At 37.9% G+C, this 26525-nt stretch overlaps 2 protein-coding genes and 1 pseudogene across 2 annotated transcripts; 2 read left to right on the forward strand and 1 right to left on the reverse strand.

Moving 5' to 3' along the window:
* The first annotated feature begins 2432 nt into the window (after positions 1–2432).
* LOC137736267 (metal transporter Nramp3.2-like) lies at positions 2433–5685 on the forward strand. The gene is made up of 4 exons (XM_068475568.1): positions 2433–3153; positions 3639–3775; positions 3918–4570; positions 5369–5685. The coding sequence occupies exons 1-4, from the start codon at positions 2627–2629 to the stop codon at positions 5573–5575; spliced, it is 1524 nt and encodes a 507-aa protein (XP_068331669.1). The 5' UTR covers positions 2433–2626; the 3' UTR covers positions 5576–5685.
* A 1715-nt stretch (positions 5686–7400) lies between these two features.
* Positions 7401–8625, reverse strand: LOC137721533 (serpin-ZX-like; annotated as a pseudogene).
* A 10660-nt stretch (positions 8626–19285) lies between these two features.
* LOC137707594 (aspartic proteinase 36-like) lies at positions 19286–24152 on the forward strand. The gene is made up of 12 exons (XM_068446501.1): positions 19286–19648; positions 19746–19866; positions 20322–20749; positions 20859–21015; positions 21506–21588; positions 21788–21884; positions 22048–22120; positions 22281–22487; positions 22921–23045; positions 23197–23298; positions 23390–23487; positions 23697–24152. Exons 1-12 carry the CDS (start codon positions 19374–19376, stop codon positions 23863–23865), a joined length of 1935 nt encoding a protein of 644 aa, XP_068302602.1. The 5' UTR covers positions 19286–19373; the 3' UTR covers positions 23866–24152.
* Positions 24153–26525: the final 2373 nt, after the last annotated feature.

Below are 26525 nucleotides of genomic sequence, written 5' to 3' on the forward strand. Positions count from 1 at the left end.
CAACACCAAGCACATAGCACCAATGTTCTTTTATTCTTACTAAGAACAACAGCATTAGAACATTGAAGTCAAGCAAATCCGTTCCCAGGACAACCTGGCCAATCTCTTTACCAAGTCATTGCCCAAGTCTACTTTTTAGAAGCTCGTCCAAGGAATCGGTATGTGTAAATTATCTGAATTAAATTGCTTGTAGTTCTCTTATTTGGAAGTTATGTCTAACTTAGGGGGAGTATCCTGAAGCATACTCACTTGATCTTAATGTACTCTTTTTTCTACGATTAGGAGCATTTTTCCTATTGGGTTTTTGCTACCTAACAAGGTTTTGATGAGGCACCCATCCTGGGATGATCATACTCCGTTGAGTTCACTACTTTCATCTTATTTGACGTTTATTTCAGATATTATGCATACTTCCCCATGCCTTGGGTTTTATCATAGCGAGGTTTTGTGAGTTTTACTACCAATGCATACTTTCTTTAAGAATTGTAATCCTAAAAGGGTAAGGATTTAACATATCCTATTACTATAAATAAAGACACAATAGGGTGATACAACACACATCTCACAATTAAATCTCTCTCTCTTTTCTCTCTTATTGCTGCTAGCCTTCCCTCTCTATTTCCTTAGAATAACTTAATTAAATAGGCCTACAACATATATAATATTTAAAATATTTAATGTCACGTAACATTGAGTAACACAAAACTAAATAACTGATGATGAATATAAAAATTCTAGATAATTGTGAAAATGAAATCTCTAACCAGCAAAATATTTGTAACATTAAATAATACATAAAAGTCACACATAATAATATATAATACAACAAAACCGGTCATAGGAAGCTGCACAAAAGCCCCGTGTATCCACAAGCCCGTCCACCGTAGGAAACGACACACCACATTCCCACGCACACTTGGCATCATCCCAATTTTACCTTAACAGTCATCCATGTCATTTACTGATTCCACGTGTACCAAGTTTACTTTCTCTTTAATTACCAGTGCATTTTTCTAACTACTATAAACTATGGAGTGAGGATTCTCGTCGAATTCTCTTTGTGAAGATTTTGAGAATCCTCTAATCACATTTGTTCATCGTATATCATGCGGTCAATTTTTATCAAGTATTGTTTATATTCAATTTTAAATAAAAAAAAATTTACAGTAATTTCTGAACGCATGACGTACGATGAACAGATGTGATTGGAAAATCTCCAGGATTCTCACAAAGAAGATCCGGCAAGGATACTTCTGGTAAACTATGTATACTCATCATACATCTTATTGACATGTATCTTTTCAATTAATTATAATTATTATTTTTTAAATTAGAAAATGAATATTTAATATTAAAGTCAACTAGAATTGATTAAAAGAATACGTGTCAGATGATAATCGATATGGTGAATATATACTATAGTTATGATGATGAACAAAAACCAATTACGGATAAACTGTGGATAACATTGGCCACATCACTATTTTGTGGGGTCCACTGAGGGTTTGCTTGTGGAATAATGCTGGTGCAATTGAGGTGTATTGAAGTGGATGTATGATGTATCACGGAATTTAGAGACAACGCTTTGATTTGATGATTAGGTGCAATTATGCCTCCGTCTTATAATCTTTTCGGTCATCATTTACATCGACAATTTGACTTGTTAAACTGTGATTCAATATTATAATTTACTTAATTATGATATGTAAGTAATAATATTTTTTTTATTAAAATATATAAGATGCACTCATTAACACCAAGATTTAGCGTGCCAATCCCTTTAATATATAATTTTGTTATATATATATATTTTTTTTTTTCTTTTTTCTTTTTTTTTTTTTTTGTTCTACAAACAATTTGTACCCTTCTCATTTAGGTCAACCAAGAAACTTAGGGAAATATAAAATTTGTTTTTGTTTTTTTAAACACTTTTGTTGTAACTAATACTATAGTAATATTTAAGAGAAACCTTACATACTTTTAATCCAATAAAAAAACACGAAATTATTTAGGGTGACAGTCCCTATTTTTTCCATTCCTAAACCCTAGATAGAGTTGTTCAGTGAAATTCAACGGTTAATGTTTATTTATTTAATAAATATGTAAATAAATCCTTCACGTAAACCGAATACCAAGGGGTTCGGTTTATATCGAGTTTGATTTTTATCGGGCCGTGCTCAGTTTGGTTCAAGTCGAGTTTGGTATGATTCGAGTTCGGTTAGATTTTATCGGATATTTTTCACAGCCCTAGTCACAAAAAGCAAATGAAACTTTTACGATGTGGAGAGATGGCGTGTGCCATCTTAGGGTGGGCAGACCGTCTACAAATCCACGTGGAGCAATATCGTTCGTAGAAAACTATATTTGAAATACCTAACCCGTTCAATTGGACAAAACATTTATAAATTAAAAGTCTCAGAGAAAAAAAAATACAAACAAAAAAGTGAAAGGCAAAAGAAATAAATAGTGAGGAGGAAGGAGAGGACCGGCAGTTTTCAGAGAGCTTCGTTTCCAAGCTGAAGAGAAGAGCAGAGCAGCACAAAAAAACACGCAAGCGACCTTCCCGCGAGCGCACGGCGACACTCCGTACAACCGCCCGCAGGGAATTCATACACCACACGGCGCGATGGTTTCGACTCACGACCACTCGCAGCCACTGTTACTCGCCTCGGACCAGGACCATCCCGAGGCGGCCTACGACGAGGCCGATAAGGTCCACGTCGTGGGGATCGACGAGGTCGGAGACGACGACTGCAGAACGCCGCCGTTTTCATGGAAGAAGCTGTGGCTGTTTACCGGACCCGGGTTCCTGATGAGCATCGCGTTTCTGGACCCGGGAAATTTGGAGGGCGATCTTCAGGCGGGGGCGATAGCTGGGAACTCACTGCTGTGGCTGCTGATGTGGGCGACGGCGATGGGGCTGTTGGTTCAGCTGCTGTCGGCTCGGCTCGGGGTGGCGACTGGGCGGCACTTGGCGGAGCTGTGTAGGGAGGAGTACCCGACGTGGGCGAGGATGGTGCTGTGGGTGATGGCGGAGCTGGCGCTGATTGGGGCGGATATACAGGAGGTGATTGGGAGTGCGATTGCTATTAAAATTTTGAGTAATGGGGCTTTGCCGCTGTGGTCTGGAGTCCTCATAACTGCTTTGGATTGGTATTTTTCGAATATTTTGGAATTTACTCTTTTGTGTTTTTTGATCGTTTTCTTTGAATTTTTCTGGGTTTTTGAAATTGAGTTTTCTGTTCTGAATTTGATTTTCTGGGTTTCAGTGATCAAGTGTTTTTTTTCTTTCGAGAATTAAAATTTTTTGGTTGAGGATTGGTTTGATTATTTACCAATTTTGAGAAATTAGTAAAGAATTACTGTGCTAATTTTTTGAAGCTCTTAGACAATCTATTGACTCTGTTTGGTTGCCTGGAAAGTCTGTGATTTCTATATTTTTTTCTGCAAATTTCTATATTTGTTACTGAGATTTTTTTTTTTTTTTTTTTTTTTTGAGGTATGAAAAAAAAAAAAAAACAAAATTTCTTCTGTTCCTGCATTGTGTTTGAATTGAACCGAAACTTTGCGGTTTGAAGAACCTGCAACTATATTGGCATTGTTAACTTTAAACTAATTCTTATGTTGCCATGTTACAGTTTCATCTTCCTGTTTCTTGAGAACTATGGAGTGAGGAAGCTGGAAGCTGTTTTTGCGGTTCTAATTGCAACAATGGCGCTCTCATTTGCATGGATGTTCGGTGAAGCCAAGCCTAGCGGCACTGAACTTCTGATTGGTAATTGATTTACTCCTCTATTTATGATTTTTGACTGCGTTTTTATGTTTTAAATGGTTGTTTCAGGCCACAAAGTTTCGAACTAACATACTGCAATGTTCCTCTGCATCTAATTAACTGTCATGTGTCTTCCTTTTTGTAGGTATAATTGTCCCGAAACTTAGCTCCAGAACAATAAAGCAGGCTGTTGGAGTTGTGGGTTGCATAATTATGCCTCACAATGTATTTTTGCACTCAGCTCTAGTACAGTCAAGGGAGGTTGACCACAGCAAGAAGGGACGAGTTCAAGAAGCTCTCAATTACTACTCCATAGAGTCAACCGTCGCCCTTGTCATCTCCTTCGTTATCAACCTTTTTGTTACCACTGTGTTTGCTAAGGGGTTTTATGGTACGCAGATAGCAGATAGTATAGGACTTGTAAATGCAGGGCAGTATCTTCAAGAGAAGTATGGGGGCGGGTTGTTCCCAATTATGTACATTTGGGGTATCGGGTTATTAGCAGCTGGCCAGAGTAGTACTATTACGGGTACCTATGCTGGGCAGTTCATCATGGGAGGTTTCTTAGACTTGAGATTGAAAAAATGGATGAGGGCATTGATTACACGAAGCTGTGCAATTATCCCAACTATAATAGTTGCTCTTATATTTGACTCCTCGGAGGACACACTGGATGTTTTAAATGAGTGGCTTAATGTGTTACAGTCAGTTCAGATCCCTTTTGCGCTTATTCCCCTGCTTTTCTTGGTGTCAAGGGAGCAACTCATGGGATCTTTTAAAATTGGCCCTGTTCTCAAGGTATGTTGTTATTTCGTTTCTACTTCATTTAGGCCGTAAGGTCAATGATGGCATTTGCATTTCAAGTGTCTGTAGATTTGAAAATAATGCCTAGTGATTTTTTTGGCTATGCAAATGAATCAAGTTAGGTTTGGCTTTTTTGGACCCATTGGTCTTTGGTATCTCTAAGGATGGTGCCGCTAGACTCTTTCTGCTTCCTATTTGTGTATGATAGGTTACTGCTCGTTTCTTTCTACGGACTTGATAATATATCATATACTCATGCACAAATGGGATACTATGGTGACTGTCAATCATATACTCGTGCACATATAGGATACTATGGTGTAGTCTAATTGTAAGATAAATGATGACTATTTGCTGCAGATTTGACGATAGAACAGCATTTAAGACGACTAATTTGGCAGTTGCCCCAGCACTCAAGCTTTTCATTTAGTGATTTGTAATGCCGCTTTTCGCTTAGTGTTTTGAGAAAAGCTGTCTCCCTGCATTGAATTTCATATAGTCTAATTGAAAATGGAATCTAGATTACTCTTTCTTCCCCTAGTGTTAGATAAACTTTATTAGTGAGTGGATCTATTTGATCAAGAATCAAAAGGAATATTCCTTTTGAGGTGAATAGGTTGCTTGATGTATCGGTTTCCTATTGTGCTGAGGCAGTTCTCAGTTCCTGTATTAAATGAAAACACCGTAAATTATGTGTTCAAGCTGTTCTTCCCTTTTCTTTGACTTTTCATTTTGTTTTTATATTGTTGATGAGCTAGAATGCTCACATATTTTTCTTTCTTTTATATGAAGATGGTTGCATGGCTTGTGGCTGCTCTGGTGATGGTAATCAACGGATACCTTCTATTCGACTTCATTGCCTCTGAGGTGACTGGGTGGTTGTTTAGTGTCGGAGTGTTTGCTTTTACAAGTGGGTATGTCGCATTTATAGTTTACCTTGTGTTGCGGGACATCAACGTTTCAAGTTTGTGTGGATCAAAGAGATCGCAAATACAGTGAACTGAGTGATCACCAATGCTGACCTCAGATGCGAGAGAATTGCGCTGTATTATAAATTGACGCACCTCAAAGGTTGTCGGACTGCATATACTCAGTACGTTGCTGATTTAGAAGCATGAGCGCTATGTTTCTTTTGTACTAAAGAACAAAATGGTTATATTTTTCAAGCAGATGTTTCATAAAGGGTAAAGTACAAAAAATTACCTCAACTATTGGTGTCATGACACTTCATACCTCATCTTTTAAAATTTGGTCCAATGTTATACCTTGGCATTTTACTTTTCAGTTAAATACTAATGTGGTTTCATTCGGAGCTCATTTTCTATTAAAAAATTAATAAAAACTAAAAAAAAAAAAATTATTTAATATTTTTAAAATATTAATAGAAAAGTAAATAAAATTTCAAAAAAAAAAAAAAAAAAACCCTCAGTAACCTAATATTTTTAAAATATTAGGTGTTTTTTTTTTTTGCAAATTTAGGTTCTTCCTACCAGAGTCATACCTAAAGTGTTAATTTTGAGATAATCTTTTTTTTTTTTTCTTCTTCTTCCTCCTTCCTCCTAAAGTCATACCTAAATTGTTAATTTTGGGGCAGTCTCATACATCTGATAGTCAAACTGTTAGTTCTCCTATTAAATGATGATGTGGTGCTCATGTGGACAATGACTAAGCATCACGTGTCATTAAAAAAATATTTAAATAATTAATTAAATTAAAAAAAAATCTCATCCCTTCTTCCCCCCGTGCCCCCAACCCAAAAGAACAAGAACAAGAACCCAGAAGAAGAAGAATAAGAAGGAAAAAAAAACCTAATTCATGGTCTGGGTTCGCGTTCGCGATCGCAAGCGCGGGGGGGCAGGGGGGGGCGGGTGGGGTGGGGTGGAAGGCAGGTGGGTCGTGGGGGGGGAGGATGAACTAGGTTTGGGTTGGTTTTCTTCTTCTTCTTCTTCTGCTGGGTTGCTGATTCGGTTTTTTTTTTTTTTTTTTTTTTTTTTTTTAATTTGTTCTTCTTCTTTTGGGTTGCAGATTCAGAACGCGGGGCGAGTGGGGGGGGGGGGGGGGGAAAGGCAGGTAGGTCGTGGGGGCGGGACAAACTGGGTTTAGGCTACTTTTTTTTTCTTCTTCTTCTTACTTCTTCTTCTGGGTTGCAGATTCGGTTTTTCTGTTTTTCATTTTTTTTTTTTTGTTCTTCTTCTTCTTCTTCTTCCCTCTTCTTTTTCTGGGTTGCAAATTCGGTTTATCTGTGTTTTTTTTTTTTTTTTTTTTTTTTGTTGTTCTTCCTCTTTCTTCTTCTGGGTTGCAGATTCGGTTTTTTTTTTTTTTTCCCTTCTTTTTCTTCTTTTGGGTTGGGGCCGAGGGGGGGAGATGGGATGGTTTTTTTTTTTTAATTTAATTAATTATTTTAATATTTTTTTAATGACACGTGGCGCCCAATCATTGTCCACATGGGTGCCACATCATCACTTAACGGGAGAACTAACAGTTTGACTAACAGATGTATGAGACTATCCCAAAATTTACACTTTAGGTATGATTCTGAGATGAAAAAGACTTGATGTACTAAATGTTGAAAACCATGAAACATGAGGGTAGTAAATAGACTTTAATCCTAGGATGTACTATTATGCTTGTTTGATTGAAATGTAGAAATTTAGAAACAAGCTATTGCAAATTTGCAATGCATGTTAAAGATTAAACCACCCCCAAACTAACATCGACGATGAAATTAGATGAAATAACAATCTACAAGTTTAAACAACTTATTTTCGGCGGGTAAATCAGAACTGAATCGACAGGAACAACATCGCTCCTTCTCCAATAACAATCAGACATGAAACGGATTAACCACCTACCCGATGAACAACACTGCTCCAGTCGTTTCCTCTCTGATAAAAAAACAAGAATGGGTGATCTACCACAAAGTCTATCGGCTTTGGACGATGACAAGGGCGGCATGACCCAACCACCTTTGAGGAGAAAGTAACAGCGGCAGCTTCCGTTCCATTTTCATTAACTTCGATGAAAGGTTTATGAAATATACTTGAAACAAAAGGGACCTCACCGGGAGGCGAGTCCACTATCTCTGTCAAATTACCTCCATTATATGGATCAACTTCGAAAGGCAACACTAGCCCTAATTCCTTGAGAACGTCGGAAGCTTTAAAACTGGAAGTAATCTTAAACTTTGGAATTCTGAAGTCACCCACTCTAACTCTTGTGTTTGGAAGATGGTGATCCAAGAAGCCGGGCTCAGTACAAACCTTCTTAACCAAAGCTGGCAGCCCATCTTTTTCATCCGGAAGAAACAAGTACATGGAGAAACACCACTTCTCAGCTTCTCCCTTTTGGTGTAGGAGTTTTAAGACTTTGAAGCCGTCAAAGGCTTTGACATATTGGTAATGATAGTTGGTCATGAAAGGTGCCTTAACCAATGGTTTGCCATTGAGACAGTACAAGTCGTACTTCTTTGTTTTTGATGCATTAAACTGGTCATCCCAAACTCCTTTGAAGTACAATGCATTCCCAAAGTTAAGCCTCGTTATGTTGTTAACTGATCTAAAAGGAAGAACCTCTGTGATCAGTCCCCTAGTTTCCTTTTTGGCCCACAAATTCACTTTGATTCTCACTTCTTCGACATTGGTCTGGAAATTGACTTCTCTTCGAGCCGCCTTGTAAAAACTGTCCACCACTTCTTTGAAACAAGGCTTTAGAGGGGTTGACTTGTCCACCCAGAGGCCATTGACAAAGAACAAACAAGGCCCGCCTCCGAGAGATTGGTCATCAAAGACCAGAGGGACGATATCAGAGGCAAGGGAGTTGAGGTCGGCGGTGGACTTGGACTTAAGGAAAGAGAGCAACTCTTTCTCCGTGGGACCCTTTGTACCAGCTGCTATCAGACTCGGCACGACGTGGATTGACAGCGGCGAGTACAGCATGTTCCTCTCTTTGGCCCCTTGAGTGAGAAACAACTGCTTTGTCATTCTTAATCTGACGTCGGTTTGGATGCTTATGGATTTTTGGAGCTCCGTTTTTGTTGCCGGATGAGCCATAGAGGTGGTAAGACTTTGTATGTTGCTGTTGTGAATAGAGGAGGGTAAAAGAGGAGGAGAAAGAGGTCGCGTGTTGAAGAAGGAAGACAGTTTCACGCTCCGTCAGATTGCCATGAGATACAACGCCATTGCTATCTAGATTTTGTACCCCTGAAACAACTCTCCTACTCTCCTATTGTTATATTTGAGGGTGGAGTTTAAACCCTAGAATATGTACTTCTTTTTCAGCTAGAATCTGGCGTAACCTGGGCGTTTAATTACTTGACCCACAAGAATTATTTGCTGCCAAATTTTAATATATGAAAGGGGTGTTTTGATTTAAATACTTTGTTGTTCTATTTGTTAGAGTAAACATCTTGTTGTGACATATGCTCTTATCAACATTGTGATTGTGTAAATTCTAAATAGAGATAGAATAGGAATCCTTTGGGATCTAGAAGATCTTTCCTAATATACTTTGTATTACTTAGAGAGCAAGTTTCTCTCCTTATTATAAATAAAGGCAAAAGGACTGGGGAATTAACACACAATTCCTCAAGTCTATTCTCCAATCTCTTTCTCTTCCTTTGCCACACCTCTCTATTAAATATAGGCCACAACACGTTATCAGGACGCTCTTCATGCTATGCTAAGAAGAATCTAAAGAGAATTTCTCCGTCTTTATTCAAGGGAGTATTACGTTTTAATTATTTTAATTGATTAAATTTTGATTTTATTGAATTCATATACTTCTATTGATTCAATTTTTTTATTTTTCTTATGTTGAACGTTGTACAAGCTTTGGAGATGGAAAGCCAAAATTGAAGAGATAATTTTCTGCATCAAACCAGTTCATCAATATCATCACACAATCAAGTTCTTCCAAAACAACGGTTTTTATCTCGATATTTTTACAGCCCTGATATCATGAACATTCACCATAATGCATGACCCAACTTTATGTTTTTTGAATTTTAGATTCTACATAAATTATGTATGCATTATAATCGTAATCCTACTGAATTATGTGAACTGATATTGCTATGAATTATAATTGAATATGCATTAATTTAATTATATATTGTTATATATGTATATAATTGAAATGAAAAAAAAAATTAGGGTTTCGAGACCCTAACCAACGAGCTGCAGGCTTTGAGCAGCGCCGCTTTGCAAGACATGGAGTTACGATGCACTGGAGCACAGCTCTGTTGTGCTAAGAACCCAAGAAACAATGTCGTTTGTAACACCAATCACATTCTTGTTTCCGCCATTCAATGTATTGTCAAACTGTACCAAGATCGATTTCACTGGTTTGGAAGTTTCGAATAAGAAACTACTTTATGTGGATACAAGACGTGACACCCCACTTGACTATTACTAGTAGCGAAATCATTGTAGCCAGTTATGGTGTGGAAGAGCTGAATAAGCCTCCTCATGATCTTTATTTGAAGACTTATACCTGACGCATATCAAATGGAAGTACCTTACTGCCGAGGACTCCATGGCTCTTTGACTCGTTATGGACCGTTTCAAATCATGCAAAGATGAATTCTTACCTGAAGCAAAACATGATTAAAACCTTTACGTCCATGAATAGGTACAATTCTGAAGTTTATATCCAATCGAATTTTGATTGGAAGAAAATTTTTCTCGTCTTTCTATATCTAAATTACTCCTGAAGTAGCAGTATAGAGAGTAGAAGTCACCAAAATCTCGAATCTGATTATTACCACACTTGTGAGAGAAAGGTACCCAAACAATTCGGCTGGGAATTATTGAACGATATAAACCCAGTTTCGGCTGAAGTCTACCAAATGGTGGTGTCTTGCTTCGATAGAGATGCACCAAAAAGGCATGCTCTGCTTCGGCAGAGGTGCACCGAACGGTAATGTTATGCTTCGGCAGAGGCCTACTGAACAGACCCCTCCAGCTTCGGCTGGAGCCTAACGAACCTAAGTCTAGGTTTGTCTCTCTCCCATACAATCTAATTTCAAGTTTGTTTTACAATATATGGTAAAATCAGGCCTGCCAAGAGGTGGTATCACACCTGAAGCATGATCTTTGGCACCTAAAACTTCAAGAATAAGGGATAGTATTCCCGAACCTTAAACCTGAAAAATCTCATGCCTTTTTGACAGAATAAATCATTGGTTATGCACTTTTCGTGCTTTTACCAATGTTGTTGAGGAGTACAATTCCAGTAGCCAATCGATGAAACTAATTTTGTTCCACCCAACACATTTGGAAGAGCAAAATTTGACATGGAAAGCCTATTGGCTGAACCCCCTTGTATATTTAGTTTAATTTATGAATAATTTATTTTGTTCTAGGATTTAAAATTGGTGTTTGGATATTGCTATGATTCTCGAATAAAGAGTTAATTAATGAAAAATTAACTCATGCTTAGGTATGTTTTGTAGGGAAGTTAGCAGTATGGTGTTATGCTAACCTTATATCTAAATATCCCTTGACTACCTTTCAGGCTTATCCAACCTGATTGTAGGGTATGGCACTGCCCTAAATTGTCCAATGGTACTAATTTTATCATAAAGGGAAGCCTTATACTCAATCGTTTTGGAAGAACGCCCTTTTGAGCTTTAAAGATACTCGAGAGCACTATTACCATATTGTAACCAATGTAGAAAATGGAGTAAATTTCATTGGCATATTACCATATTGCACTTCTTACGAATATAGCCAGAAGCATATTCTAGAGAAGATGGAACACTTAACGAGTGGATTATACCCATTCAAGCCCTTATGTGGCCGGCCAGAAGCCTGCGATTCCAAAGGAATTTTCATTATGGATGTACCTTTGGGATATCTAGGATGATCCGTGATGCACCGTTTTGGGCATCCTTTTACCAGAAGTAAGGACATCATACCTAGACGCATATAATATCTTAGCACACTCCATCTTTCTACAAAGGATTCCAAAAGGGACATTTGTGGACTGATTCAACCACACTACGGACCATTTAGATACTTTATAGTATTGGTTGATGCTTCTACACATTGGTCACACTGTAGCTATTGTCCACAAGCTACATTCTCCACATTGGTGGCTCAGATTAACAAGCTCAGGGCTTACCACCCTGATTATCTGGTCAAACCTATTTAATTGGATAAGTTGGGCAATTTACATCGAAAATTTTCGATGGATATTGCATATCGGTTGGGTTTTGAAGTTGAACATTCAATCCTATGTTCATACCCAAAACGACCCAGCAGAAGCATTCATTAAACGCCTTCAAATGAATATGCGATCGATTGGTCTTACGCACCAAAGTTCTCAATATCTGCATGGGGCTATGCAATATTGCAAGCAACCTTATTGGTCTGCCTAAGGCCCATCACAACCCAACCTTATAAAGTGTGTGTTAATTGGTTACCAGATAAGAACCTGACATATCGCATATGCGCATCTTTGGTTGTGCGGTCTATGTGCCATTTTGTGCCGCCCTTACGTACAAAAGAAAAAATGGGTCCGTAGGGACAGATGGAAATCTATGTTGGTTATGATTCTTCTTCTAATATTCTTTACTTAGAATCTTTAATAGGTGATCTCTTTACTGTTCACATCATATCCCGGCCGGGGCCCCCACTACATCCCGGGCTTGATTCCACCATAGCACGTTATTGTCCGCTTTGGGCCCCTACCATGCCCTCACGGTTTTGTTTCTGGGAACTCACACGATAACTTCCCAATGGGTCATCCATCCTTGGATTGCTCCCGCGCGAACTCGCTTAACTTCGGAGTTTATACGGAACCCGAAGCCAATGAGCTCCCAAAAGGCCTCGTGCTAGGTAGAGATAGGAATATACATATAAGGCTTACAGGATCCACTCCCTTGGGCAATGTGAGATCTTACAATCCACCCCCCTTAGGGGCCCGACATCCTCGTAGGCACACTTCCGGCCAAGGATTGGCTCTAATACCAAATTGTCACATCCCGACCCGGGCCCCTACCACATCTCGGGCTGGATTCCACCGTAGCACGATATTGTCCGCTTTGGGCCCCTACCACGCCCTCACGGTTTTGTTTCTGGAACTCACACGAGAACTTCCCAGTGGGTCACCTATCCTGGGATTGCTCCCGCGTGAACTTGCTTAACTTCGGAGTTTCTACGGAACCCAAAGCCAGTGAGCTCCCAAAAGGCCTCGTGTTAGGTAGAGATGGGAATATACATATAAGGCTTACATGATCCACTCCCCTGGGCGATGTAGGATCTTACAGTTCATTTGCGGATTGTCACTTTTATGAGACAGTATTCTCATCGTTAAGGGGAGATAAGAACGTTAACGTTCCTAAAGAACGACACAAATTATCATGGACGTCCCAACTATGTCTCATTTCGATCCCAATCTAGATTGTCAGAGTATAACCAGACCTTTCCTCTGATTTAGCAAAAGTGACAAAATCACATATACCAACTGCAAATGTGCCAGCAAATATGTGTACCAAATGTACGACGGACCTTCGTCCCAAAAGCAGGAACGCCACTACTGTGGCTGACCCTCGTACATTGGCGGCTAGCCAATCAATCTATCCTACGCTAGAAGCATGGCAGATTACTCGGTTCGAGGATTCACTTCCCCAAAAGTGGAGAAACGTGGCATGAACAAATCCACCCCTCCGGATTACTCCTGAGACCTGAAGTTCTTGGTCTAGTATACTAGTTTGGATGAGATATGGAAATGGAATGAGATTATTATAGATGATGTTTCATTTATATGGTTACTATTGACATAAATGAAAAACGACGATAACAAACTGTATTCCGTTAATTAATGTCAACGTAGAACTAATTGGTCAACTAGAAGAATCAATCTATGACGAATGAGATGAATGAAATAGTGCGATATGACACTTTGTGGCGTAAGGTTTCTCTCATATGCCATATGATTAATTGCAGCATTACAAACATGGTTGTAGTATCTCTGGGATCGTGATGCGAACCTACATAGAGTTTCCAAATGACTTACATGTACTGATTCAAATAGTTCTAAGACCACAAGAACACCCTCTCGGTCCTCAAGAAACCTTCAATTTGCAGATGCAGAACTATCCGAGCAGATGTGGTATACCCGTCTAAGTGAATATATGATCAGTTAAGGATATATACCCCTACATGTACAAAATCCGAAATTGCTAGAGTTGAGAAAACTGACTCACACCTAAAGTTGGACTTAAGATGATTGATCTTGGGAGAACTCGACATTACCTCGACCTGAAGTTTCGAGCGAGTTCTCATGGTATTCTGGTCAACCACTCGAACTAGAACTAGAAGGTGTTACGTCTGCGTATACCCTGATCGTCTGTATGCTAGATGCAAATAAGACCTTTACGGAGGGTATGGAGCATAAGGTTCCATATTGGAACGTGAGGTAGCCATATCTAAGTACCATGGGCGTTTGTTGTACTTACCTCAAATGCACTAGATCAGACATCTTATGTCCTGATAATCTTTTGGCATAAAGCAACACTGCGCCTACATGCCACCACCGAATTTGGAGTTAAAGACATTTTTCCGTTACTACGGATTTGGGTTTATCTATCCCTATGCATCTCAGAATAGATCACACCCCCTTGATCTTCAGAATGATGCCTTCCTTGTGGGATTCGCTGAATTAGGCCATCTTTCTGACCACACAAGGTACGTTCTCGAATGGTTATGTCTTTACCATTAAGGAACACCGCAATATCTTGAAGGTTAACCAGATAAACGTTTTGTTGTGAAACCCTTTGAATTGTTCCAAGACTTACTATATCTCATCACATGAGGGATATCGTCGAGAATTCTTGTTGAACATATTCAAAATCCCTGCGATTTTCATCTATCGCTGAGTCCTAACGACGATCCATGAAGACAACGCCGTATGTATCGACCAGATCATGATACATCTAACAAGTCAACACCAAGCATATTGTGTCTATATCAGCATGAGCATCATAAGATTGAAGTCAAGTAGTCTGATCCCTTACAACCTTACCGACCTCTACACGGAGTCACTACCGAAGTCTACCTTCCAGAAGCTTGTCCAAGGAATTGGTATGCATAACTTTCTCACTTACAATGCTTGTAGTTTCATTTGGAAGTTTTGTCAAACTCAAGGGGAGTATCCAGAAGTATACTCACTTGACCTTAATGTACTTTTTTTTCCCTACAATTAGGAGCATTTTTCCCACCGAGTTTTAGCTATCTAACTAGGTTTTGACAAGGCACCCATCTTGGGCTGGTCATATCCTTGTGAGCTCTTCTACTTGCGTCCAGAAGAAGTATAGTTTTGACTTAATGCAACGTCTCACTTTTCTCCTTAGCCTATGGGTCTTTCTCCCACCTTAGGTTTTGCCATAGCGAGGTTTTGTGAGTTTTACCACCTATGCAATCTTCCGCTTGTTTTGAGACTCACATTCGCTACTTGTGCCAATTAAACGGGACGACTTCATCAACTGCTTCTACATTTGCCTGAAGATCTGATGTGCCATCTACTTGAGTATTTGCACACTCAAGGGGGAGTGTTGTGACATATGTTCTTATCAACATGTGATTGTGTAAATCCTAAGTAGAGATAGAATAGGAATCCTTTAGGATCTAAAAGATCTTTCCTAATATACTTTGTATTACTTGGAAAGCAAGTTTCTCTCCTCCTTACTACTATAAATAAAGGCACACAAACTGGGGAATTAACACACAATTCCTTAAGTCTATTCTCCAATCTCTTTCTCTTCCTTTGCCACACCTCTCTATTAAATATAGGCCACAACACATCTATACCTTTTAGAATTTTTATTAAACTTTTCCTACATTTTAGGTGCCACATATATTATACGTAGCATTTTAAAAAAAAAATTACACAATTTGCCATATATAATGTACCAATTAGTTAATAATTATCCAAATCTCCTAGAATCTAGTAGATGTATGTTTTGCTGTCAATCAATACTTTTTTGTCCTCCTTTGTGAGTCATGTTCATTCCCTTTCTATTTTCATTTTATGCAAACCTCTTGATTTGAGTATTCGTACTATGGTACATTTGGAAAATAGATTCTACTGGTATATGGTATTGGGTATGTTTCCATCTAGTATTGGTATGTTTCTAGCCGATATGTTGGTATGTTTTGAGTTGGCATGGATACATTTCAAATAAACATCGATATGTTTCAATTTGGCATAAGTACATTTCTAGATGATATGTTTGTACATTTCAAGTTGGCATGGGTACATATCATATCAGCATTGGTACATTTCAATTTGGCATCGGTATAATTGTATCTTTAAAGGAGATTCAGTCATCACCATCGCTGTCATGAATGGCCAAGGAGAATATACATCTCCTCTAGGTCCTATAATTAATGATATTCGGTCTTTCTTCAAAGAATTGTCTCATGCGAAGCCATGCCATATTAGAGGGGAGGTAAATCAAGTTGCTCACATACTTGCACATGCTGGAATAGGGTGTGCTCAGGAGATTGTGTGGCGTGATGAACCTCCGGGGTGAATTTTGGATACGCTATTTGAAGATTTTTTTCAAATTAAAATGTATTATTTGGTTTGGTTTGTGAGGATAGTTAACTTTAGTTTGTTTATGCGAGACGCTCTTTTTCCCTTCGATCAGGTTGAAAGCCCGACAAGGTTTTTATCGAGGCCCATGTATGCACTTTATCCTCACTTTGTACGGTTTTTCGTATCGTAATGAATATTGTACCTTTCGTTCAAAAAAAATAAAATAAAATAAAAACTATAAAGATTAAGTGGGAAATCAACATTTAACATTTTTCATTTACAAAAAAATAAAAATAAAAACACTAATTAAAATAAATTTAAAAATGCTTAGGTGGCCACTAATCAAAGCATCTTAATTAAATCTTTAAAAGACACAAATGTTTAATAAAAAAAAATTGTAGAAAAAGAGTGGGGCATTCTAAAAGGGTCCAATTATATCAAAGTAATTTTTTTAATAATACGGCAAACAAAAAGGAAGAAGACAAATTAGGGACACTTTGGTTTTGTTCACGGTTGATCAATTTCTAGACTGAAATTTCATGTGTTTTTAGCCCTTTTTTTTTGTCCAATGATAGATTTATTAGGTTAGATGTTAAATTGGGAAACTGACGGGGTTCAATCCCACGGTCACGCCACACTGTTGTGCAAAGGCAACATTGCTTTTCACCATTGTAGTAAAGAATCACTTGCTGTGTTTTTAGCTTTTGATTCAATGCCAAAATTTAATACATGCTCACACTTGTCTTTTTTCATTTCAAAATTAACTTTGATAATATTTTATGAGGTAATGCTAGAAATACTAAATTTGCAAATTAAATGAAGTGTCCCCAATAAGAATGAGCACGTTTATCAATGCTTAAGTAATAAACTAATTATCAACTTTCATGTCCTTTAATTTTTAAAATCAATAATGTTATTCATACCATGTTTTTGTACCACATTTTCATACCACCTTAATCCTTAGGTGGCATTTGATGTGGACAACCACATCATTTGAATTAATCAGATTTTTAAATTTAGTTCATTATTTATTAAACTAATAATTAAGAAAAACTAGTTAATTAAATGATACTTGTAGTATATGAGGAGTCTTTCTCCTTACTTTCCTTGGGTTTTGTAAATTTTTTAAATGTTGTGGCTGTCCACATCAGATGCCACCTAAGATGATGTAGAAATGTGGTGTAAAAAGATAGTATGAATATCATTACTCTTTTAAAATTTTGTCTAGAAATTTAATCTCCTTAGCATTACCTATTTAATGAGATTAACATCCAACTTTTTGTGGGATTTTAAAAATCCCTACTTTTTTTAATTCAAAATTTTAATACATGTTGCCATGTGTCTTTTTCTTTTCTAAATTCACCTTTCCTGTGTACATGTTTTCTTTTGTAAGTTCAAACTTTCTTTGTTGGTTGGTTGTTTTGATCACCGTGGTTCACTAATAACAAAGATTTTGAGGGTTTTTTTTTTTTTTTTTTTTTTTTTTTTTTTTAATCAACTAAAGGCAGGAACCTTTATTAAACAAACAACAAAAGTTTACAAACTAGTGGCCCATAGACAAAATATACAAACCAAAAAGGACCAGCCCAAAAACAGAAAAAGCCCAATCAAAGGTTGAGCCCAAACCAGAAAAAAAAAAAATCAAGAACAACTTAGATCTCTGCAGCAGCCATTTCCACACCAAAAAATCCCATCCAGCAGTTCGCTTCCACGCTTCCGACGAAGCATCCCCACTTCAATCATCTTCAATAGCTGAGAACAGCTCTTCAATCGCAACCACAAGATGGAAAAAAACCAGCCATGATGCCTGTGGAGATCCACATGCAACGCTGCCAAAGGCAGAAAGAGAGAAGGTACTGGTGTAGATAACACCTGAACTAGTGAGAACGCCGGAATTCAAAACACCGACTCGATAAATTGTGACGAATCACGATAAAAATTGGCTAAAGATCGAAATTGAAAATGACCCAGAAAAAGGGATGCCGAAGAATTGTGGAGAACATAATAGAAAAGGATCGGTAGGAAAGGGAAAACGCAGCAGAAAAACCCAAAGGGAAAAACAAAACAAACAGAAAAGAAACTACCACCAACCCCAGCTGAAGCTAGGATCGGTGACAGTGAAAAGTGACGAAATTGCAAACACTCACACAAGACGTTGAGAAAGGCTCTCAAGCAGAGAGAATGAAATAAGAGCTTCTACCTAAGGCTTGTTAGATTTTGAGGTGTTTATGTAACAAGAGAGTGCTAGATTTTGAGGTGGATCTTGAGTCAACGCAAAGGTTAGTAAAGTGACCTTCGGGTGTTTTGGTCGCTAAGTGATGGTGATATATAAAAATGTAAGAGTAAAGAAGTACACATAAGATGTACGTGATTCATCCAATTTAGAGTTGCGTCCACAAGGGTAAATGAGTTCTTGTTAATAATATAGTGTTTACATGTTACAATGATTTAAGTATAAATACAGGACTAACCTTGGATTAGGGGTCCTAAGATTCAAGAGAGCTTGATTGTGATAAAGAGTCTCCTCTTATACGTGAGAAGAGTTGCCATTCTTGTCCATGGTTGATGTGAGACACTACGAACGTTGTTGTAGTGTTGACCCATGTCCTTGAGCAAGTGGGCTCCAAGCTGGAGAAATGGAGAGCTCTCATTGATTATAGTTAATCGCTACTCAGTGATTTGGGGAGTATCTAATACATATTGTAGTCAATCCTTCAAATTCGTTAATGTGATTTGAACTATATTACAATATCGCTCCAATATAAAATAGGATAATTTCGATCATCAGTATCTTTTGATATATATATATATATATATTTTTTTTTTTTTTTTATTTTCCAGAAAAAAAGTCGTTGATCAATACCCAAGCAAGCAACCCAAACACCAACTTCGGTTGTAGCGTCCAACTCAAACAAACATAAACTAAAAATTACTAACAAAAAAATAAAAATAAAAAATAAAAAAGTTTTAACGAAACGGTACTGTTTATTTTAACAAAAAAAATACAATTTTACTCTAAAAAATCATTCATATTACTATTCACTTACACCACATTTTTATCATTCGAATTAAAACTCAAAATTTCAAACCCTTTTCTTTAATTTCTTTAAAAAAAAAAAAAATTCTCGGTTTTTTTTTGGTGTTGTGCACGGCCACGCTGCTTCCCTCTTCCCTCCCTTCTCAAAAAGCTCCCTTCTTTTCACTCGATTTCTGATCTGGCATCTCCGCCACCACTCCTCATTTTCCAGCTGCACCAATGGTAGCAAAACCGCTCCACCTCCCTACCTCCGCCGTCCTCCTCCTATTCTTCTTAGAGATGGAGCTTTTGTGTCTGGTCTCGCCCAATCCCAGTATCCCTGCCTCCCTTCTCCACTCACTCCCAGCCATGGTCTTACCTCTCTACCACTTCACTCCCAATTCGTCGTCCCGGACCTCATCGTCATCCAATCCTCGACGCCTCCTCGGGAGATCGGAGTCCCTCAGCCGGCCCAATGCCCGCATGAGCCTCTACGACGATCTCCTCCGCAACGGGTACGGTACATTTCTCCTTTTAATTTTCGGTTTGAGTTTATGATCGGTAATTTTTGGATTGGGATTGAAATTTGTGTGGTGGTGGCGGCGGAGACAGGTACTATACAACGCGGCTCTGGATCGGAACGCCTCCGCAGAAGTTTGCTCTAATTGTGGATACCGGGAGCACTGTGACCTATGTGCCTTGCTCTTCTTGCAAACAGTGCGGCAGACACCAGGTAATTTCTTCATCCACTACTGAATTTTCTCTACTCTGGAAACGTTCATGTAGTGATGCGAAATAGGAATGTTGATGTAGGGTCTTCTGTTGATTTCAAAACCGTTAGTTGCAGCTAGCTACATTGTGAGTCTCGGATCAGATCTTAGTCTTACACCGAGTAATGAGGCTAATGTAAATGATGCTCACCTTGTTAAGGCTAAGAAACATAACCCAAGATATTATATAATCATGCGGAAAAACTAGAACGAAGACTCAGCGGACTATTTTTGGGTGAAGGCAGTCGATCATGATCACTCTATAACCAAATACAATAGTCAGATTAACAACCTTGAAGTTGCTTCTTTCTGTTTGGTAAAAGTTTCCTGAATACTTAGTACCTTTTGTATGCGGGGGAAACTCGGTGGATTTCAGGTTTTAAACTATGTTAATGTTCTGTTTTTAATTTTCTATCAGGACCCCAAATTTGATCCAGAAGCCTCGAACACTTACCAAGCTGTCAAATGCAACATAGATTGCAATTGTGATAATCAGAGGGTGAATTGTATTTACGAGAGGCAATATGCCGAAATGAGTAGTAGCAGTGGGGTTCTTGGTGAGGATCTTATATCATTTGGCAATCAAAGTGAATTACCACCTCAACGTGCAGTTTTCGGTTGTGAAAATTTTGAAACTGGTGACCTTTACAGCCAGCCTGCTGATGGCATAATGGGATTGGGCCGTGGTGATCTTAGTGTGGTTGACCAACTAGTTGATAAAAGTGTAATAAGTGATTCTTTCTCATTATGTTATGGTGGAATGGACATTGGTGGAGGTGCAATGGTTCTTGGTGGTTTTTCAGCCCCATCAGACATGGTCTTCACTCATTCAAACCCAGTACGAAGGTGTGTGGTTTTGAAAAATTTATCTTACATAGATTGCAAAATGTCCAATTTCCTAAAAACTACAATCTATACATCTCACACATTTACTCTAGTTTCGGGATGGCGACAGTCCATACTACAATATTGATTTGAAGGAGATGCATGTCGCGGGAAAGCGATTGCCTTTGAATCCAAACGTCTTTGATGGAAAACATGGAACAGTCTTGGACAGTGGTACAACATATGCATACCTACCAGAAGCAGCATTTCTTGCATTTAAGGATGCTGTAAGATTTTTCTGCCCTTTAGATTAAATTTTGACTTAATCTTCATACAAGACCATATAATACTATATTTTTACTTATACTCAATCTTTTAGATGATACCTTGCAATTATTTCTAATCGATAATGATTGAAAATTCACTTTTTGAATTTTAAGTTAATGAGCATTTGGTCAACTAGAACTGACAGAAAGGACGATCTGGTCTGAGTTAATGGAAATAATTAAATCAACTAGAAATTGCATTATACATTTAATTGTAGTTAGGGTGGAATACTTGCACTTCCTCATTTGAAATGAATCATAACATTTGAAACACTTTGGTTTATCTGAAAATTCCTTCCTGTTTATTTTTGGCTGGCTGCAGGTTTAGTTATCATTTATTTCATCGTATTATTCAATTACTTTTTTTCATTGAGTGCACAATCAGAGTATTATCAGGGTCTCAAAATTTATTGTTTTTACTTCTTTTTCTCCCTGGTATGCATGTGTGCAGATCATGAAAGAGCTTAATTCGCTCGAGCAAATCCGTGGCCCTGATCCAAATTATAACGATATATGTTTTTCAACTGCTGGAAGGTATACAAGTTTAAATGGTTCAGATAATTTAAATTCCTTTTCTAGTGAAAACCAAATTATAAGAAACTGTATTGAGGCCACAAATGCAAAATCAACATTTTCAAATTTTTATTTGCTTAAATATGCAAATAAATTGTGTGAAAGGTCCAACCATTAAATGCTCAAGTTTCTTTCTAATGATTTCCCAATGTTGGTTCAGTGATGTCTCCCACCCATCAGACACCTTTCCAACAGTTGACATGGTATTTGGCAATGGGCAGAAGCTGACACTATCTCCTGAAAATTATTTATTCAGGGTAAGTGATTGAAGTTTAAGCTCTGTACCTTTCTGAATATAGTTGTTTTTTGGAAATGTAAACACGATTTGTAATTTTTATTATAGAACTTTGTACTTTTTCCATTGGTTTTGTCACTAATTATTTGTTTTTGTGCTGTGTTGTATTATTATCAATTATGAAGCATTCAAAGGTGCCGGGTGCATACTGCCTGGGGATTTTTCAAAACGGAAAGGATCCAACTACTCTTTTAGGAGGTATATGCTTTAGAAAGGTCCATAGTTCTCCATCCCACTTGTATGTGTGTGTGTGTGTGCATGTGTTGCCTGTTTCATGTAATAGTATCAAATTTGTCTCGTTTAGGTTTTTACGGTACTTTTAATTAATTTTTTCATGCAAAAATCATTTTCTTGATAGGAATTGTTGTCCGCAATACTCTTGTAACGTATGACCGTGAGCATTCCAAGATTGGTTTCTGGAAAACTAATTGTTCAGAGTTGTGGGAAAGACTTAACGAATCTGTTTCGCCTCGGCCAATGCCTCCTGCTTCAGATCAAAAGAATTCAACTACAGAAGGAATGCCTACATTAGCCCCAAATGGAGCACCACCTTATGCACTTTCAGGTAGTGTAAACTTGCGACCTTTTGAGTAGCTTTTATGCTACATTGGTTCTAAACCATTCTGAGTCTCTTTTCGCTGATGTGGATGATTCATCTGTCACTTGACCTTAAAGTAAACTTTTTATTTATAACATACTGTAGTTGTTATAGCAGTTTAATCAAAGTTATTAGGTGTCTTTTCCATTTACCCAAATCAAATTGCGAAAATGGAGATACATTATACAACGAGATTAAAGTGAAGATTATATTTTTGTGGACACTCTTCTCTACTTCAGTTCTACTTTGCACCTGTCTGTTAATTATTTCTCATTATCTTTATATTTTTTTTGTGATTTTGTGCTGCACTGTTTTCATAAAAGAAAGTACGTCTGTTTGCAACCTCGTTTTTGTTTTGTGTTAAGACAGAATTATAATACTTATTAACCTTGATGAACAGGGGAACAGAAAATTGGAAAAATAACATTTTATATGTCATTGAACATCAGCTACTCTGATCTGAAGCCCCACATCACAGAACTAGCTGAATTTATAGCTCAAGAATTAGAAGTTAATACATCACAGGTCTGGCAAAAAACCATATGTGAACATTCAATTGATATTTGCTTTATAATTTCTTACCAGCAGTTCAAATTCATATCTGTATATAATGAAGTTTTATGATGTTTAAGTCCACCTTAACCTTAAGTTGTCAATTTCGAATTGATGGTTTCAGGTCCATTTGTTGAAATTTACTACCAGTGGAAATGACTCCCTCGTTAGATGGGCCATATTTCCTGCGGGTTCTACTGACAGTATTTCTAATACAACTGCGGTGGTAAGTTTGCCCTGATGAATTGCAGCTAGTGACTGTGCAACTGCCGAGGTTTATAACTGTTTGCAAACTTGATGATCTGTTCTGCCTGCAGGATATAATTTCCAAGCTTTCCGAACATCATTTGAAGTTTCCTGTTATGTTTGGAACTTATGAGTTGCTTGGATGGAATGTTGAGCCTAAGGACAAACGGTAAAGTTATATTATTTTACTTTCTAAGGTCCTTTTTGTCTGAGATCACATTATTTCTTTTGTGATTCTTTCCCATTCTATACAAGAATCTAAACAGAATCTCCCACATGAGTGTTGGCATATATACAACGAATTAGCTATCTATATACAGATCACAGTATCATAAGTAGCCTCTTTTGTAATGTCGTGTTCTTCCCAAAATTCAACAGGTCATGGTGGCAGCGGAGTTATCTGGTGATTCTATCAATGTTAGGAATTCTAGTTATTGCACTAGCAGTTGTTGGATTTTGGTTTATGTGGAAACGTCGCCAACAAACAATCAATCCCTACAAGCCTGTCAATGTTGCCGTACCAGAGCAAGAACTCCAGCCCCTATGAAAATTCGGGAGTTGTCTTTGCTCGTAGGTGGCACGTCTGCCATTTGCATTTTGATTCACATGATAACCAAAACCAAAATTCTGGAATTACAATTTGCTCGATCGGTCAAGATTCATGTGCCATATGATGAATCATTCTTTGCAATACCCATAAAACCCAGATAGTAGAAAGAGAGGTATACGTAGAACTACTCACACTTTGGTTCTGTAAACACATTGAATTTGTATCTGAATGTTGTAACATACAAGTGAATCAATAGTTTTCCCCAATAAGGTCCCTTTTTTTGAGCCGACGTTTAAATTGTTGTTCATATTCATTTCATTTCTACCGGGTACCTTCTAACGATACATGTAGCTATTGTCACATTCCGTCATGCATCAAAGAAATTTTTTTCCTCTTTGGGTCCGTATATCGAGAACTCAAAAGAGTAACGAATGAATTATATTTTCTAACCATATTTACCTGATCACATTTTCGGTCCAACAACGGGTTTATTTGAAAGTGTTTTTAAAATGATTGGCATAACTTTTAGAGAAAATGATTTTAGGTTCCAAAAGTACTTGAAGTATGTGTTTCTTCTAGGATTCACTTACATTTTATTAATGATTAATTCTAAAAGCATTTTTAGTAAAAACGCTTTCAGTCATTTTAAAAAGAACTTTCAAACTAGTACTAGAATTTTGCTTTTTGCTATGCCGTTACATGTGACAGTGACTAGCTTTAGGTTTGTATATGTAGTCTTGAATTTATGTTTGTAGATGTCTTGAATTCCCCTTTAGATGCATAGTTGTTGATGTTGATGATCTATGTGCTTTTTACTGGATTTGGATCCCATCCAGATCCTCTTTGTGAGGATCCTCACATCCTATCCGTTCATCGTACGTTGTGCAGTCAAAAATCATTTTGAATTTTTTTTATTCAAAATTAAACACAAACAGTACCCAAAGAAAGTTGGCCACATGATGTACAATGAACGGATAGGATGTGAGGATCCTTGGATCCTCACAAAAAGGATCTGGAAAGGATCCTCATCGTTTGTTTCGGTCAATTGAGTGAGAAAAATTCAAGTGTAGCAGGTGCATTCTCTTGACAAGACAACTCATATAAGGATGGTATTCCTCCCCTGTCCTTAAAAAAATTCTGGGGTATCGTCTACCCAGATATTTTCTCAATTGTTCTTTCATTTCTGGGCTTGGGTAGAATGCTAAAATCCCTAAGCAAAAAAAACCAACCGAGATGGCTCACCTCCATCCCATCAGTTTGTGCAACATAGTTTATGAGATCGCATCCAAGGTTTTGACCAACCGTTTGAAACTAATCATTCTCGCCTCGTTTTTTATCAACATAGCGCTTCGTCCCTGGAAGGCTCATTTATGATAACACAACCTTGGCTTTTGAGGTTGCTCAGTTCCTCTTCAAGAGAAAACGGGGAAAAAAGGCTTTATGGCTATCAAATTGGACATGAGTAAGGCCTATGACTGTGGAATGGGGTTCCTTAAAGGGAGTTTTGGAAACTTTAGGTTTTCCCCATAGATGGGTTGATCTACTCATGGTGTGTGTCTCAACCATATCATATTCTATCATGATCAATGGTTCGCCACAAGGCTACATCCATCCAAAATAGGGGCTTCGTTAGGGCGACCCAATCTCCCCTATCTCTTCTTGCTTTGTGCCAAGGTTTATTGGCCATGTTGTCTAAGTGTGTCGCTGATGGGTGTTTACACATGGTCAATATTTGCCAAGGTGCTCCAACCATCAGCCACCTTTTTTTGCCGATGATAGCCTTCTTTTGGCCAAGGCTTTTACCGAGGATTGCAAACAAATCATGGATGTACTGCATTGCTATGAAAGAGCTTATATTTGGCTTTTGGCCAAGGCTTTTGGCTAGCTGGTTAATTACCAAAAGAATGTTTTGTGTTTTAGTCGGAACGTCAAGTCACTTGATCAGTTCCTTTTGAACAATGTTTTGGGTGTGCAACAAATTGATAGGCACGAACAATATTTGGGTTTTCCTACTTTGGTCCGTCGTAACAAAGGGGCTTGCTTTAGTCATATACATGAGCATATTTGGAAACGTCTCCAAGGCTGGAAGGGTAAACTAATAAGTGTAGTTGGTCATGAAATTTATGGATGCAAATTTCTGTCATCTTCTCCTTTGACGAAAATGCACCTGCAAAATAATAACACCTAATATTAAGGCCAAAAGTCTCACACGCCCACGATGAATAGGGGCTTTGGCCGAAGAATCTCCGATGCCAAAATTGGAATTTTGATAAGAATGTGTTTAAGAGTTTGTAGGTAGCAAATGGCTTCCTTTTTTAGTGGGATAATAAGGCTATTTATAGGAGAATGGTCGGCCCTATATGGTGTAATTAGAGAATAATTGCAAGATATTATGTGAAATAATATTTTGCAATTAATTAGTTTTTGAATAAGGATTTGATGAAGAGTGATGAGAGGGGTTTGAATAAATATCATTTTGATCACCTTTGACTCTTCCTTGATTGAGCCGTTATTGTCCATTAAATGTGTGTGGGAATCTCGGTGTGTCTCGAAGGTAATTTTATCATTTTAACCCAAAAGCCCATGTGTCACCTCCATAATTTTCTTGATTATTTTTTGCTCCACAAATGCCCCCACACCTGCTGGGCTGCTCGCAG

The sequence above is a fragment of the Pyrus communis genome, chromosome 1 (assembly GCF_963583255.1).
Source record: "Pyrus communis chromosome 1, drPyrComm1.1, whole genome shotgun sequence".
NCBI classification, from domain to species: Eukaryota; Viridiplantae; Streptophyta; class Magnoliopsida; order Rosales; family Rosaceae; genus Pyrus; species Pyrus communis.